At 45.2% G+C, this 17453-nt stretch overlaps 2 protein-coding genes across 2 annotated transcripts; both read right to left on the bottom strand.

Moving 5' to 3' along the window:
* Positions 1-1034: 1034 nt before the first annotated feature.
* Positions 1035-2480, bottom strand: fabp7a (fatty acid binding protein 7, brain, a). The gene is made up of 4 exons (XM_047018347.1): positions 2303-2480; positions 1906-2078; positions 1515-1616; positions 1035-1359 (listed from the first exon to the last, which is right to left on the bottom strand). Exons 1-4 carry the CDS (start codon positions 2373-2375, stop codon positions 1309-1311), a joined length of 399 nt encoding a protein of 132 aa, XP_046874303.1. The 5' UTR covers positions 2376-2480; the 3' UTR covers positions 1035-1308.
* Positions 2481-7128: 4648 nt separating this feature from the next.
* usp40 (ubiquitin specific peptidase 40) lies at positions 7129-17203 on the bottom strand. The gene is made up of 32 exons (XM_047016564.1): positions 16471-17203; positions 16263-16330; positions 16077-16190; positions 15795-15959; positions 15556-15702; positions 15236-15379; positions 14865-14993; positions 14610-14717; positions 14394-14501; positions 14015-14197; positions 13757-13892; positions 13546-13627; positions 13159-13330; positions 12987-13071; positions 12786-12856; positions 12234-12646; positions 11954-12134; positions 11828-11888; positions 11667-11720; positions 11376-11464; positions 11157-11243; positions 11018-11054; positions 10862-10926; positions 10704-10778; positions 10403-10532; positions 10210-10292; positions 9860-9978; positions 9621-9686; positions 9166-9376; positions 8810-8905; positions 8570-8664; positions 7129-8186 (listed from the first exon to the last, which is right to left on the bottom strand). Exons 1-32 carry the CDS (start codon positions 16664-16666, stop codon positions 8072-8074), a joined length of 3885 nt encoding a protein of 1294 aa, XP_046872520.1. The 5' UTR covers positions 16667-17203; the 3' UTR covers positions 7129-8071.
* Between the last annotated feature and the right edge of the window lie 250 nt (positions 17204-17453).

A 17453-nucleotide genomic window follows, 5' to 3' on the forward strand; every position in this document is an offset into this window, starting at 1 on the left:
GCACTTCTTGAGTTGTAATTTCTGAGGATATTTCAAGTAGAGCGTGCAAACCAATCTTGTGTGATATTAATGTGGTTGACAATGGCCAAATAAGTTCCACTCCAGTTACCATGGTTTTGTGCAGCTCAATCCATTCAAGGCAGCCAAGAACTTGGCAACTAGAACGTTAGAATTAGAAGAATGGCCACTTGTAGTCCCAGTATTCAGTAGGCTGGACAGCACACAAGGCTAGCTGGGAAGCATTGGCTGATTCTTGAAGCAGGTGGGGGAGCTGAGGACAGTTATGGTGTTGAAAGCTAAAGAACTGCATAAAGACTAACTGTATTGAGAGTGATATAAAACATATAAATAACCACAACAGACCTAATCAAAATGTCACTCACTGTGACCTGTTAATTTGCATTGTCAAACATGTCAATTTGAATATTAAAAGAAGGAGATTATGAGGTTTTACAACCATGTGCTACAATATCTGGTCATATGGCACCGTATAGAAAGTAGGTCACTGTTAAGTATGGCATGGGTACATTTGTACTCAGACTGCCCTGTCCTTTGTGCTCAGGTTGCTGTGTCATGCCACGGACAGCATCTCGGCCACACACGGTTGGTTCAGACTATCGAATGATGCTCTTACGTAATGACACCACAACTTAAATCTGATTATCACTGCGTCCAGGGAGGAAGAGCCTTCGGCAACTGCCCCTCCTCCTCCTGCTCATGCCCTGCCTTAGGTTAATACAGGTCGTTCTCTTTCATGGGTTTACATGCATCACACCATACAGGACTACACCTTGGCAACACAGCAGTGTACTGCCCAGTCACTCAGCTGCTACTTGGGACTCGAGCATATTAAGATAGTCTTTGTTAATGTTTTAATGTTTTGAATCAGATTGATGCATGCTGACAACATTTTATTCAAACTACATTAACCCTGAAACTGTATACTCGTAAAACATGAAGGCCCATTTGATTCATTAAGAAATGCTGCTGAATGTGCTTTGGGATTATGTACACAGAAAATACAAGACAATATACAAGGTCTTTAAGTCAAGTAATTTATTTGTCCCTTTTTGAAAGTAGCACATTTTGAAACAAACTCAAACAATTAGGTCATTCAAAAAAAATTACCGCATTTCATACAAAATATATTGGTAGCTTTTTTGAGTTTTCTTTTTTTACATAAAAGCATTTTTCTCAAACATTTAGCTAATGTTAAAATAAGGGATCAAGTGCAAATTTGTGCATGTAATAAAAACGAGACGACAGTGGTGGTCAGTGCTGTGAAGAGTCGCTTGGTCATTGACAGAGTTATGCCTTCTCATATGTTCGTACAGCCTGGACTCCTTCAAAGGTTAAGGTCTGTGTGGGGGAAAGAGGTTTGGGATCAAGTGACTCATCTGATGATACACAAACATGCACACACCATCTCTCTCTTTTACTAAATATCAATATGCCATAGTTATGTCACTGAATAAACCACAGGTACATAAACCTTGTTACTCTTGACAACTCACCATGACCAGTTTCCCATCCTTGATCTCGCGGACAAACTTTGTCTCCTTGCCACCCCACTTCTGTACGTGCACCAGCTTGTCTCCTTCCATGGTAACAGTGGACTGCAAGAGGTGTACAGAGCAGTTCTGTTACAGCTACAGTATGAATATCAAAGTCGAACCATGCAAGCGACAGGGCTAACACTTTAGATGTAGTTGATATTATTAACTAAATAATGATATATTTGGCTAATTATTGCTTGTACTATTGCATGTTCATCTGAAAACATATGAAACTCGCAAAGAACATCCAATATTGTTCCTGAGAACTGTGTTTTAAAGAGTAGCATAGTTCCATTGGAATATTTGTTTACTACTAAAGTTTGAGGTGCAGATGATGTTTGATACATACTTTGACATTACGGTCGTCTGCAGTCGTTTCGTCAAACTCCTCTCCCAGTTTGAAGGAAATCTCAGTGTTCTTGAAAGTACTCAGCGTCTTAACCACCACTTTGCCTCCTTCTTGACTTACGACAATGGTGGGTTTGGTGACATTGCCCACTTGCCTTGTAGCAAAACCAACACCTGTGTAGAAAATAATATAAAATAATAATAATGTTAAACGTTGGATTGCTTACAATTGATGACTTACTTACAATGTCTCACTATCTTTAATTAGTTTCTTCAATTAATTTTCATTTCATTAATTTAACAGTTGTTATCCAAGGCAACGTACAAATAGTTCATTTAGTAAGTACAGCAGAAGATCAGTGGCATTCATTCATCAGTCATCTACACATATATCTCACCCAGTGCCTTCATGTATTCATCGAAGTTCTGACTGTCAATCAGCTTCCATGTGGCGCAGAATGCATCGACCATTTTGACAGTGCGGTAATCCAACCCTGCAGAACTGAGATTTTAAATTAATGTTGACAGATCGCCTCTGGTCTGTGTCCAGTAACTTTACGAGCTGCATGTCTACCAAATTAATACTGCAAAGAAAGGCGGGGTTTCTCTCGAGTACGAGCTTTCTGTCATCCCATTGGGGGATTTGCAACACTACCTAAACTCTGATTGGTCAACCGAGATGTTGAGAACGGCTTTGTACACCGTTACAGTAATGCAAACTGTACTGGTATTGTGAACACATAAATTAAATTATGAATTCGAACGTCAGATTTATTGACATGTATTACAAGTGTTAATTTGATCGTCTTTCAACGAACCACAGGCTTTTTGAGCCTAATAAGTGATGTATGCAAAGAATGAAAATGTTGGTGCAATATTTTTTAATATAGTCAATATACAAATGTTTAACAAACAACAACTTATAAGGTAAGCTAAAAAAGATTACATGGTATCTTAAAAACGTTTGGTTCTTTTCTTTTTAGTGCACAGCTGCACACTTGTCACTTATTTTCAGGTATTCCTTACTTTGAAGTCTTGCAAAACACACATAAAAGTATCACTACAGTCAACCGTCTCTGGAGGAGGGGATCCCTCTCTGAATTGCTCCTCCCAAGGTTTCTTCAATTTTTTCTCCTGTTGGGAGTTTTTCCTTGTCTTCCTTGAGGGTTTAGGTTGGTTGAGGGGCAGTTCTATGGGCGTATGTGAAGCCCTCTGTGATATGCTTGTGTGTCAAAAGGGCTATACAAATACATTTGATTTGATTTGACTACATTACTTCAACTCACGCCTCATTCCTTCACTCGTCCTTCACTCAACGACACTTCATGGTGTGCACCCTCCTTCACACCTCCTTTATCAGAATACCGTAAGGCCGGATAGCCCCCTCCACAATCTTCCTCTCCTCTGTCTCAGATGAACCCTCCGGAACCGGAACCAGCCAGTAGTCTTCAGCTCTCCTGTGTTTCTCCCTGTAGTTAGGGTTCACCCGGTTCTGGAGGATGATCTTGTAGGTCTTTCCATTCTTCTTTGACACAAACTCATTAGCATAGCCTCTAGCTTGTTCCAGGTCTGGTGTAGAGTAGATGCCTCTGCCATACACCTGCCTTTTGCTGTTGTTCCCTGCCTTGTAATGGGATGCGATGATGCCCTCAGCTCCATCCTTGCTCGAGCCATGATAGGACACTGGCCATTCACCTGCAGAAGACTGGGTTCGAATCCCATTTGGACCAAGCCAAGTATCATCCCCATATTTGTCCAGTACCTTTAATGCAATCCGGTACCATCCACAAGGACGAGTGTACTTCTCTCCACCTCTTTTAAAATCCTGGGTGTCCGATGTTTGGGTGAAGTCATGATCAAACTGCCGGTCAAAGAATTTATCTTCATCAATGTAAAACTCTGTTGCTGAGGCTGTCTGTTTTCGGTTCTCGCTGACAGAGATAAATGAGAACATCCAGTCCACCCATGACACAGGGTTTAGCCAGTTAAGCAGGGACCCCACTCCCAGAGCTGCACCTATCAGAAAGCCGTCCACAGTTAACAGGTTGTCAGGCGTCTTCCCCTGGTTGGCCCTCTGAAACTCTGCCAGGGGCCTGACGCTTGAACCCAGGGCTGCTGAAATGGCCTCATATCGGACGTCTTCGTCAAGCATCGCTGGACTGAGGGCAGTTGACACCACAGACACTGGTCATGCAGTTAGGTCTTGTTGTACTGTTGGCGAATGTAGCTAGTCAGTGAACAAACACAGAGGACTGTTAAACTCTTGGTTACACCCATGTATACGTGGCTAGGATACTTTCACTTTCTTTTCTTGTCAGCAGGAAATGTTTACAAAACTGGAAACCTTTAGTGTGTGTGTGTTAGGATAAAGAAAAATGCTACCCCAAAAGAATGGAGTTGTTTTGTGTACGGAAACAAGGTTTAGTACAGTAGCTTCCTGTAAGGATTGCAAAATGTAAACCAAACCAAGGCTGTGGACAAGGTCAAGAGCCGCAAGTTAACCAGTCTTTGTTTCTCCCTTCAAATTAAGGACATAGCAAACTTGAATACAAAGGAAAAAAGTTTCATTTGCCGCAATGAACGATTAAAAGTCATGGAATTATCTATAATATTTATTAAATCTTTTAACAGCTTGTATTTTCAGGTAGTTTCCTGTAAATTCCCTGAACATTTATGGTAAAGAAAGAAATAGGAAAGTAATCAGATCATGTGCAGTTGATGTAATGAATGGGCCATGGTTGTCTAGCACATGTGACAGTGTGTAAATGTACTTTGAACTTGTTTTACAGTCTTCTCACAACTAAGGATTCATAGTAAATGTGTACATACCACATTCTGGTAGACCTTGTGTACATTAAGTTTACAAAGAGGGGAACAACAATTATAACAACAAAAAATTTACTATATATATAATTGAGAGAGGACTAAAATAGAATCTGAACCAAATAGGAATGAACAGGACTGAACTGACACCAACACCCAAAATCTTCCATTAATCATCATGTACATATGGATCATACAGTAGTTGATTACTAATGCCATGAAATGTGAACAATCATAACATTCAGAATACAAGTAAGTAAGTAAGACTTTATTTATATAGCACTTTTCATACAAGAATTGCAGCTCAAAGTGCTTTACATAAAATCAACAAAAACAATAATACAAGTTTGATCTAACTAGCCGCACTCTATCTGCGGTCTCTCGAATCCGTCTTAGATCCGAGCTGCCACTTGCAGTTTCTAATACACAAACATGACAAGGGGGTAGACAGGACGGGAAGATATAGCATAACATGAGGAGAGAGACAAGAACAAAAAGGCAACTCCCAGACTATGCTCCTAGAGGAGTACAGTGAAGGAACAGGCAAAAAACACCTCAACACAAAAGTACATACATTGTACAACATTACAGAACCACATGACTTGCAACGGGGAGGGGGGGAGGGGTATGGACAAGCAGCATCTGGACCTGCAGCCATGATAAGCGCTGGTCACAGACCTGCCAGCCACACCGGGGGAACAAGCAGGCGAAGGCGTTGGATGGGGGAAGGGGTGTAAGTTAGTGTATGAGTGTGCCTGGGTTGGCGCCTTCGTCTGGGCCACAATCAGTCAGATTCTCAGTTTGCAGATAGTATTGGTCATGACAAAATGAGTATAGACACTGGAATTTAGGAATCCGACATTCATTTGAATAACCTACTGTTCTCGTTTTCTTGACCAACACTCAAAGTAAACACCACATTTGATGTTGCTGAATACATCTTAACTGACACTGCAGAAAGCTTTACTTTAATCAAAATCATTATTACTTTGATCAGACTCATCCATTTCTTTTGTCTGGCCTGTATTTGGACTGTAATCAAAACAAACATCATTGTCATCATCACTGTCAGAGACAGTAAAGATATCTTCGTTGCTGAGATCAGAATCACTGTGGCTTTGATTATTTCTTTTATCTCTTGAATCAGGATCCTGTAAGGACGAATTGAGCGCTCAACTATGAGTCTCTCCTTCTCAGCTGAGGTCCCCTCTGGCAGAGGAATCAACCAATAATCTTCTTCCCCCTCACATATTTCTCTCTTTTGGATTGATCCTGACTGCATGACGACTCTGTAAATATTCCAATTTTTCTTAGACTGAAAAGTCTTAGTGTACCCAGGGGCTTAAGGCTTTACTTAGCTTTGGTGTTGAGTAGATCCCTCTCCCATAAACATCTCCACCTCCAGCTTTGTAATGAGACCTGATGATACCTTTGGCTCCTTCAATCCTGGTTCCATGATGAGACCAGCCACTCTTCTGGAACAGACTCACTCTGCCACCCATCTGTACCCAACCAGGTGTTCCCATCAGGGTATTTATCTTTAACCTTGAGGGCCATGCGATACCATCCACATGGACGTTCATATGGCATTACCCCTCGTACAAGCATCAGATGTAGAGTCATCAGTAAAGTCAAAATCATATGGGGGGTCAAAGAATTCAGATTCATCTATGAAGAGTTTGTCTTGGAGAGCTGAGAGTTTACTTAGAACTCTTCTGAAAGAAGCAGCCACATCATCAGAGCTCTTTCTCATTTTCATCCGATTCTGAATGCTCACTCTCAGTTTCCAACGCTACTGAATCCTTGCTCACATCATTTCCAACAACGGAGGCCACTTGTTGAGGAGGGTTGGATTACCAAGGAGGGCTGCAAGGGCTGTGGTTGTATAAAGGAAGAACACATGGTCAGAAAGTACCCACCCATTACACTTTTGATTTGACTAAAGGTATGAAGTATGGTTATACAACCTAAAATGATGTCTAAAATTGAATAATATATCCTCACAGCTTACCAGTGTGAATGCATAATAATAGCTTAAAGCCAGTCAACAGACTGGTGGCCGAACTATACAAGTCATTAAAAACTTGTATAAACTTGTTTCCCAGTTCAGTTTCATTCCCATACATAATTCAGTGTTTGAGCACACTTGCACCTTATGTATAGTTTGTCGTGCATATAATCTGTACATTGTATGATATATGTATTGCTTGAGAGTCGCTAACTATGGAGGAAGCAATGTACAAACATCCTTGCCAGGAATCACAAGACCTTTCTTAACATGACAGGAAGTGTCATTCCATTCCAGGGTGTGACCTTATTCATCATCATTCACTTTGACAACTGTGACAATTCCGACTTGATCAGAGATCTGTAAAATGAATCGTTCCCAGTCAGCTGAACATAAGCGTGTGTTCACTTTAATCAATACTTAGTTTATATACATTATTTGACACACAAAAGATTACCATATTGTAGATCAAACCCAATTACATTTCTGTGTTACTCTCTTGGCAAATGATATAGCATCATAGAAAACAATAGTTGCCCTGTATTTTCCCAAAATGTAGGATGAAAAACTCTTAATTTACTTGACTCTACGTGCTATTTATACTAAAGCCTTCTTACTAAGGGGACATTATTGCAGCAAACTTTAACAAATAGGCTTCTGTGAAAATCACTGTGTTGCCATCTCTTCCCCCTCCCTCCTTACAACAAGTGATCATATTATAGGTTGACAAAGGAGGGGGATCCATTTTGAATAACACACAAATCAATCTTGAATATAATATTTAAATACCAACTCATATACAACCATGAAAGCTGAATGCATAGCAGAGCTGTACTGTACTTGACAACCATTACAGTATGTTTGACATTTCACCTGTATTGTTTAATCGTTGCCATTTTAAATCCCTGAAATCCACAAACCCAGATCATTGCGCACACTAGTAAAACATGATTCATTGGTAATACAATCTCGATGTAAGGTCTCAGAGATCAAAGAGGAGTGACAGCACTTTTGAATACGGTGAAGAAGAAAGAATTGAGAGAGTGAGGTAGGAGGGACAAAGTAGAATTGGCTCTTGTCCATATTATTAAGGCATGCCAGAGAAAGAAAGAGAGATACAGAGGGAAAAAGATACAGGGGGTGGAGATTACCAAAGTAAGAGTATTTTGAACATCATCTCACTCCAGAGTAAACAGTCTCAGTTCTCCTCTCTTCCCTCCTACTTGTATCATAATGTTTTGCTGTGTCCATGCGTTATTTGGCACACAAACCACCCTCAGTCGCAGATTGTCTGGTTGATTGACACCACAGGGACAAGGTCCGTCTGGATGCGGGCCTATCTGAAAACCCCCACATTGATTGACAGGGCCACCTCTGGCTTCCTGGTTTTGGTGGACTGAGGCCTCTTGTCTGGTCCAGCCCTCTGGATGGTCCCAGTTGGAGGTTGCTCCCTAGTGGAGAGAATGAAAATCCCAATTTACAAAGAAAGAAAATAATTCTACTAGTATTACTCCAAATTATTTGATTACGAGCCAAACTGCCGAACTTTATTGTAGTTCAGGTATGCTAACAGAAGTGGATGTTGGTGTCTATAAGCCCCACCCTTTATTGTAGTTCACCTATGCTAGCAGAAGTGGATGTTGGTGTCTATAAGCCCCACCCTTTATTGTAGTTCAGGTATGCTAGCAGAAGTGGATGTTGGTGTCTATAAGCCCCACCCTTTATTGTAGTTCAGGTATGCTAGCAGAAGTGGATGTTGGTGTCTATAAGCCCCACCCTTTATTGTAGTTCAGGTATGCTAGCAGAAGTGGATGTTGGTGTCTATAAGCCCCACCCTTTCCTGCGTTGCTCTGCTTCCTCTCTCAGCCTCTGCTGACCCTGTTCATCTTGTAGGGTGCTGAAGTCCCGGTTGTTGTCAATCAGCAGATTCTGGCCAATCAGGAGACAGAAGGATTCCAGATATATCAGTGGAGTGGAATGTTGAGTGTGACAGAGCAGCAGCATTCTTACTGGACTAAATCCTAATTGACCACCAGTCCAAGAGGGAGGGGCTAATAGGAGTCTATTAGCCTACCTTGACACCGATGATGTCACCGTCTTTGAGATGAAATGGGGCACCCAGCAGAGACTCCGGCTTTTTCTTCTTTTTCCGTTTCGACACCTGCTGGCTCTGTTCACCCCATCAGACAGGAAACAAGAAAGAAGAAAGGCAACACATTAGAATCCTCACAGAAGCAACCATCTTTAGTTTGTGTCATGTGAAAAGAGTTAGCGCTGATCACAAATTCAAATGAACCGCATACCCACATCCATGCCCCCCCATGCCCCAATCACTCTCTTATTGCCCCATGACAGTCTCCTCTCAAATGCCCTGGCAACCTTAGCCCCCCCCCCCCCCCCCCCCCCAGCCGGCCTCCTCCTCTCTCTCACCCAGCTGGAGATGGTGTCCCAGGTGTGCTTGTCTGCCTGGTGTTTGGCCAGCAGCAGGGAGTCAGGGGAAAGGCCGGAGTGGGCGGCCAGGGCCGAGCGCAGGCAGCGCGGGGCAGAGTCCCGGGAGGCGTCCCAGACCAGCTCCTCTGGAGGGTAGTACCCCCTCTCCCCTGGCACGCCCATCTGAACATGCAGCAGCAACTCCTTAGGTCTGAGGGGTAGAGATCGGGAGAGACAGAAAGGGAGAAAGGAGGAGAAAAGGAGGTTGAGGATAGAGGAGATGAGGAGATCAATGAAGGAATGGAAGGAACAGAGAGAGGGAGAGGAATAGAAATTAACAAATGAGCATTGAGTGTTGTAATGAAAATGTTATTGAGACTTCCAATGAAATAGAATGAGGCGCCACCTAGTGGCACTAGCCCCTCGCTGTCACTATTTAGGATTCAGGCCCCTACCCTAGATCCTCCTCTTTGAGGAGCTGCTGCACACAGATATCTGCCCCACTGCCCAGCTTCAACTTCCTGAAAGAGGCAAAGGTGAAGGGAAAAAAGCAAGGAAGAACATTTAAAAACAGGGTTTCAAAAGGGCTAAAGCAAGGCTTGAAAGTGCCCTGTCTAAATAAAGGACAAAACATGAACTAATGGAGAAGGGGAGAGCTGGTGAGAGGGAGGTAGTGAGGACCAGACTCAGGTACCGCAGGGTGAGCTGGTGTCCTCTGAGGACGCGGCTCAGTCTCTGTCCCTCCAGGTGCCACAGCCGCAGGAAGGCAGGTGTGGGCGCACACACACACTGCAGGGCTGGCAGGGTCAGCACCTGACACACAAATACACAAAGATTGTTGACAAAGAACATTTGAAAAGAAAGCCAAGTGAATCTGGCCTTGGGGCAGGTGATTTCCACGCCGTTTAACGGCAGGGTATGGCAAAATTATAAAATGTATTGCACACATGTATAGGGCTGTTCTGCGGGCCTCCTACCAGTGTGCGTTCTAGACTAATGACACACAAACATTCATTCAGTCACACACGCACACACACTAATTACCTGAGTCTTCAGGTTCTCCAGTGTGGCCTCCTCTGTGATCTCTACCTGTCCCACAATCCTCAGCTCTGTCATGGCCCCTCCCACTAAACACACACAAAGGATTTTAAAACCTGGAAAAATAGACCACTACACCATTAAATCTGTGTGTGTGGGTGTGTGTGTGTGTGTGTGCGTGTCTCTGTGTGTGTGTCACCTGCAGTCAGAACCTCCAGCCGCTGCTGATCTCCTGGTCTCTCAGCAGTGTGACTGACATCTGTTTCCATGGAGACTGTTGCCTCGTCAGTCTGATTCACGTAAAGCCAAACAGTAAGCTTGATAAAACCCTGATAAAAAGAGGGAAATGGGATAAGGGGGAAAAAGAGTAAAAGAGAGAAAAAAAGATTGCTTATAATGACAATCCCCGTGCTCAACAGAAAGTTTAAATTCACCACATCGACTACAGGGCCACTGGAACACAGCCAGTGACTCAAGTGAGAAGCCAAAAGATGGAGTACCTTGGGAGGTAGATGTCCCTCAGTGACAACTAATGTGTCGCCATGACTGATTTTCAACTCAGAGAGAGAGGCATCCTGGGGGGGGGGGGGGGGGAGAGACGTGACGTTAAATCAAGCCATTACTGAAAGAGAAGGAAATGAGAAATATGGCTGCTCACCTCATCCATCAGCGCCTCTCCAACCTCCTCACACCAGTCCAGCTTCCTCAAGTGCCAACAGTCGCCTGTATGCAACAGACATGTAAATGTAATAAATGTTGGCACTACAGTTGGACTTTCAGAGTGGTCTACGCAATGAATACAAACTATAAATACCTTCAAGACCAGCTTCTTCCAGCATTCTCTTCAGACACTGATAGAAAACATCACAATACATTTCAGGCAGGCATTAACCCACACAAAGACATTCTGCCAAACGCACGCACGCACAAACACACACACGCACAGCCCTCACCTCCTTCACTGAGCTGCTCTCCTCCACGATGATGTCTCTCTCCTTGCCAGAGGAGGGCGCCGTTCCCACAGAGAAGTGAAGGAACAGCTGCGAATGAAAAATGTAAAAACATCTATAATCTGTGAAGAAAATGAATAGGAGGCACATAGAATGTAGCTTGAAATCACCTTAACCGTGGTACTGCAGTCGGCTGGCTGTCACACTCCTGGGGAGACTCACCTGTGTGGCTTTGGGGGCGGTTCCAGGGCATAAGGTCAGAGAGGTCATGAGCCTAACCCCGGCTTCCCGGACACTCAGGTCCTCACACACTGTGGGAAGAGAACACAAAAGCACACACACACATATACAGTATATGTGTTTATATCAAACCACAAACATACATTCTAAATCATTCTAGACGGCTATTCTGAACCACAGCGTTCAAACACATCCAAGGTGTCTGGCTTTCTGGTGAGATAGCAATGCTAATGAGTCATAGGTCATTCAGAGGTCATGCTTGTGTTACAGTACCTGGGGGCAGTAGCCTGCCTCTGCGGTCCATCTGCCTCAGACAGCACTCTACACCTGTGGAGTTACAATCCAAACCAGACAGTGAACAGAAGCACTAGAAACGGCCCTAGCAGTAGCAGTATAGTAGTTAGTGGACAGAGTTTTAGGTGAGGGTATCTGACCTATTAGCTCTTCCTGCAGCTGGAGCTCCTCGATGGCTCTCTGTTTCACCTCACACAGCAGCTGGAGGGAGGAGAGCACAAATCAGCCTACACACACACACCGGTGGTTGAATTGTGTTGCTTTACCATGTTTCCAGAAGCAGGGACTGTAGCCGTTCTCTCCTCCTCCTCCTCCTTCTCCCCCTCTACTTTCTCTTCTTCTCCGCCTCCTCCTCCACCTCCTCGATTGGGTTGGTACTTCACTTGCAGCCAGCGGCAGTCTGATGGCGTTGTCACGGTAACCAAATCCCCGCTCAGATTGAAAACACTGAGAGAAGGAGAAGAGGCGTTACACACACCCAGAGATACCTCACGACACACACACACAAAGGTGCACTCACACACACACACACACACGCTAACACACCTGCTGTCGAATGAGTGTGGTTCCAGCACCAGCACAGCGTCACCATCCTTGAGGGCCAGCTCTCTGAGGGTCTTCTGCATGTCTTCAGGGGGAAACACCCTCCACCCACTCGCCCCCCCACCCTCTCCTCCCCCTCCCCCCTTCCCTCGTTTTCCAACCCCCTTTTCTTGTTCCTGACACAACAGGCTCTCCAGGGGCTCCCCAAGAGCTTCCCTCACCTGGCCTAGAGTCGCCCCCCCTGCAAAGCCCCTCGCTTCCCTTTTGAGCCCGGAGCCCCCGTCCTCACCCCCGCCTCCCCCACGTGCACCCTCTCCCCCAGTGTCCCCCTCCATGTCCTCCCCCAGGGAGGGCCGCACAACGGTCAGCAGCACAGGCTCCCACTCGGCTCCAGTCTGGACAGTCGCACCACACACCTGACAAAAACCAGAAGGGACAATGGCATGTCGGACATTTTGGGTCTAAATGGAGGACAGGGCTGGTACTGTGTCAGACAATTTGGATCTATGCTTAAGAAACAGAGCAGCATACAAAAAAAGATTAGTCTCTCCTCACCTCTCTGCCATTCCATACAAACAGGTCAGAGTTGCTGTATATGCCTGCGCTGAACAGCAACATGTTGTCATCTGAAAACACACACTCAATTTAGAAAATGAATTAGATAGTAGCATGTTAGGTACATGTGCATACAGTAAAAGAACCAAGCACTTCCACGGAAGTGCTTCACCCTGATTGTTTTAACTATCAAGATTGTACCTTGGAGAGTGTTATAGAGGTGTAAGCCTGCTGGCAGACTTTTGGCCACAGTCAGAGCCATATCGCCGTCCCAAAGTTCCTGCATCTGCACACAAGCAAACACACACCCACATTATACATCTAGTCAAGCAGGTAGGCCCTCTCAAATAAGGCTCATGATGAATGAAGTCACCTGGTATATAGCCAATCGTAGATCCCCAACAGTCTTGCGCCGGTCAAAGGTAAGGTTGACAGCTTTTCCTTTCTCTGCGTTGATTGGCTGAAGGGCTCCGTTCTCCAGTCTGTAGGATGGCGCTAGGTGCAGGCGGAACTCTACGCTGTTACTGCTGGACTCAAACTCCACTCTAATATGAGGCACAGCATCCACACACGCACACACACAAATTAGAATTGCCGTCCGGTTATTAATGTTTCTTTGTTTTTGAGTGAGTGTGTGTGAGCATGTGCATATGCATGTGTCTGAGTAGGAGTGTGTGTGTGTCTGAGTAGGAGTGTGTGTGTGTGCATGTGCCTGAGTAGGAGTGTGTGTGTGTGTCTGAGGAGGAGTGTGTGTGTGTACCGGATCTGCTGCAGCTTGTGGTTCTCCTCCCGGGTCATCTCCAGCAGGTGAGAGGGAACTTTGTACCCAGGATTCCTCAGGGCTACCAGGGAACAAACAGCTTGAGTCAGTGACATCTAATCACACAGTGTGTGTGTGTACTAGCCCTAACCCTCCACCCCCCCCCCCCTTTTCTCTCCTCTTCCTCTCCCCAAACACACTCAGCCCATACCCTCTGCAGGCCTGTGCAGCAGGGTCTTCCTGTAGAACAGCATGTAGGCACTCTCTTTGCCCTGGAACTGCTTCTGGATTTCCTCTTCCCTGATGCATGTCACTGAGGAGTCGTTCAAGTCGAACCAGTGTGGACCCTGAGGAGACCAGGGACACGTGTATATGACTGGATGGATGGATGAAAACCGGTCTATTCCAATGACAAACTCTCAAGGGAGAGATTATTTTCATAAAGAGAGCTCTAACAGCACCAGTGTACCTCTGGTTCTGGTCCTGGTTCTGCTCGGCTATTGGTGCTGCTGTGGTCCAGGTGAGGGTCGAGGGCAGGGCTTCCATTGGCCGGGCTGGCCGGCTCCGTGCCTGGGCTGGGGGGGTTGGCCTTCAGAGTCACTCGAGTGCCGCTTGACACCAAGACAAACACATCTCCATGTGACTGAAGAAACTGCACAGGCAGACAGGAGGAGGGGATGGAGAGAGAAAGGGATGGAGAGCGAGAAAGAATATGGGGCCGAGTTAGAGGAAAGGTTAGTGAGGAAAAGATGAGAGGAGTGAGGAGGATCAGAAGTGAGGGAAGTAGAATCATCAATATTGGAGTCAATGAGTGACTCGTAGTAAGAGTACAAGTCTCTTAGCTCTACCTTGCTTATGGGACCATGATGTTTCCTATACTTCTTGTTCCAGGAAGAACCAATTTTGTCCATCAGTTTTTGTCCCAGCTTGTCCAGGAGCACACTCTTGGACGGCTCCTTATGGTCGGGAGGAATTCCAGAGATGAGTTACATAGTCATGTTAATGCAATAGCTGTGAATCACAAAGTGGAAGCAGCAGTATACGTGTAGGCGATGGTGTTGCACCTGGACTAAGATGGCGGTGAGCACAGACAGGGGGTCGTCTCTCTCCAGCTCAGGCTCGCACACTTTGACCTCCTTTTTCGTCTGGCTTTTCAGTTTGACCTCATCCTCCTATAACGACAAAACACCGGCATGAAGACTGTTGAGAAAAGATTAGCACCGATACGACAGTTCTCACTTCTTTCATTCTTCTGTTTCGATCAGCGATAAGTCCCTTTCCCTCGCCTCCCTATCTCCTCCCACCATCTCCTTCCTCACCAGTGGCTCCCAATGGCCAAGATGGTCTATGTCTTTGATGTAGACGTGGTAATGGCCGCCATAGCAGCCTCCCTTGTGGATGATGACAGAGAAGAGCTCGTAGGAGTACTCAGAGTCCTCTCCCTCCACCTGGGAGACGGTCACATGACATAAGGGTTTAAAAAGCAAGATGAGAAAGCAGTGTGCATAGGTTTGTGTGTAGCTACACGTGTACAAACATATACCGCAGCAAAAAAAACAAGTAACATTCAAGTTGAACGTTTGCCATGTGCAAATTGGGTAATTAACATGTAAATAAAAACAATGTATATTTCCACCTAAGGGTGGGGGTGGTGAAATGTTTTCAAAAAAGGTGCACCCCTCTCCAGCACCTGTTCACAGAAGGGCTTCAGGTTGATGTTGAGGGGGAAGGTGTAGCGGCCCGTCTCCTTGTAGCGCTCACACTTGGCAAAGTCAAAGTTGAATCTCAGCAGGGACATGGTGAGGAACGGAGGCAGCTTCCTCAGCTTGGCAGACTGGATGGAGAGAGGGAAGGAGAAAGGGCAGGAGGGAGGGAGGGAGAGCCGGAAGGAAGGAGGGAGGGAGGGAGTATACACTGAACTGGAGCAGGCGATTCAATCAGATTAACAGCATAAATTTCTCTTGCCGGGGGTTTGTTTATAGGACTTCATTGCAATGTACTGTGACTGACCTTGGCAGCTGTAACCAGTTTGTCACACTGGGCACAGCGGTAAAGGTTGCTGCCCTGGAACATCTCCTCCTCCACGAACATGTCCCACAGCGCCCCCTCCAGGCTGCATACACCACGTACACACACAGTCAGGTCCAGAAAGTCCTCCTGGAGAAGAACAGAGAGGGGTTTGGCAACACACGGACACACACTCGCTCTTTAACACACAAACACAGTAAGAAACAGACAAAACTACACACCTGTCTCTGGCTGACGTTGCCACACTCCTTACACTCGATGCTGTTGACAGTGGTTCCATGGTACAGTCGGTGGATGAGTGTACTACCGCTGGTGCCCACTAGAGAGTGCTCCAGAGCACTAAAGAGAATCCTGTTCAACTCCTGAACATCATGCTGCCTGCTCTCCTGAAGAAGAAGCAGAGGCAGAAACAGAAGAGGAGATGTGCAATGTTTTATAAACAGTCAGTTCTCTCTCTCTCACTCCCCCACTTACTTCTACCCATCAGAGGAGCACAAACAAACCTCGCTGTTGCTCCAGCCAAAGCTTTCCGTGAGGTCAGCCGTAGACGCAGTCTGCTGGTCCACTAAGAGCAGACGGGCAAACAGCCTCTGTAGCTCCAAAGGAATCACTCTGACCTGAGAGAAGACAGTGCAGGGTTACAAAATACACCCTGCACATACACACACACTGACATTTATCGGACCCACCTTTGCCTCTGGGCTGTGTTTGTCTTCCAGGTAACCCAGTTGTTCCGGACCAAGATTAAACAGCTCCTCTGCATAGATGTGGAAAGACACATGTTGACACACACACTAGCCTAACATCCCAACAGATACTGACCAGACATGCACTACAGCCAGCTAGCAAACGTATTCAGTGAAACCACTGACAGATGGATCTGGGTTTGACTCTTACCTCTAAACTCTGGGGTGAACAGCAGAGTCTGTAGCAGGGAGTTGAGGTAGCACGTCCCTCCCTGATTTTTAATGCCGCTAAGATTATTTCTTCCTCGAGGAGGTGTCAGCTCGTCTCCCCCCTTTCCAACCCTACCCCCAGAAGCGCTAGGAGGGATTCCCTCGTCCTCATCTTCTTCGAAAAGATTCCCAAACATGACTGTGTTTTTATAGCTAGCTATGCGTTTCGATCTGTTTATTAGGGAACAGAATAAGTCAAATATTTTCTGTTGTGTAGCCAGCTGTCAATGCCTCTTGCTATCTCATCTTGGTCTTGCCGAGCTCTCGGTTGACAGTGGTTGGACTAACTCTGAAATAAGAAGACTTCACAGGGCTAAACATAGCGATGACAAGATATAAGTTCACCTTCAGTGCTATTGAAGAAGCACAAAATGTAGCGTAGGCTGGTATACTGGCAAGCCAGCAATTCAATTGCAGCTTTTATAAGTTAATTTGGTGTAGACAGTGAATCCGTGCTGTTGTAATGATCTGATGCTTTCGGTAACGTGGTTCTAACGGTCCAGAACAGAATTCTACTTACGCTTCACACACCGCCTTGTGGCCTTTAGTAAATCAGACTCGAAAACAAACTCTATCAACTTCCCTTTGTTGCGAAATTGAAAGAACACGAGTCGAAAATAAAAACACCATTGATGAGCAGTGGGCAGCCATGTTTCCTCTAGGAAAAGAAAAGAGTGAGGAATTATGGGTCTTGTAGTTATTTACTTTCATCAACGTTCTATATCTAGACATAATAAAACTACATTTCCGTTAAGTCGCCTTTTAACGAGGGCAAATTGGTAGTTTATTGTGTGTTATAATAAATAATGTAATAATAATAATAAATAATGTATATCATCTCGAATTGAAAACTATGAGAGGTCAAACACGGGATTTACAAGACAGAAACTAAAATATGACAAATAGACGTTTCACATAATACTT

This window comes from Hypomesus transpacificus, chromosome 3, assembly GCF_021917145.1.
Source record: "Hypomesus transpacificus isolate Combined female chromosome 3, fHypTra1, whole genome shotgun sequence".
Lineage (NCBI taxonomy): Eukaryota > Metazoa > Chordata > Actinopteri > Osmeriformes > Osmeridae > Hypomesus > Hypomesus transpacificus.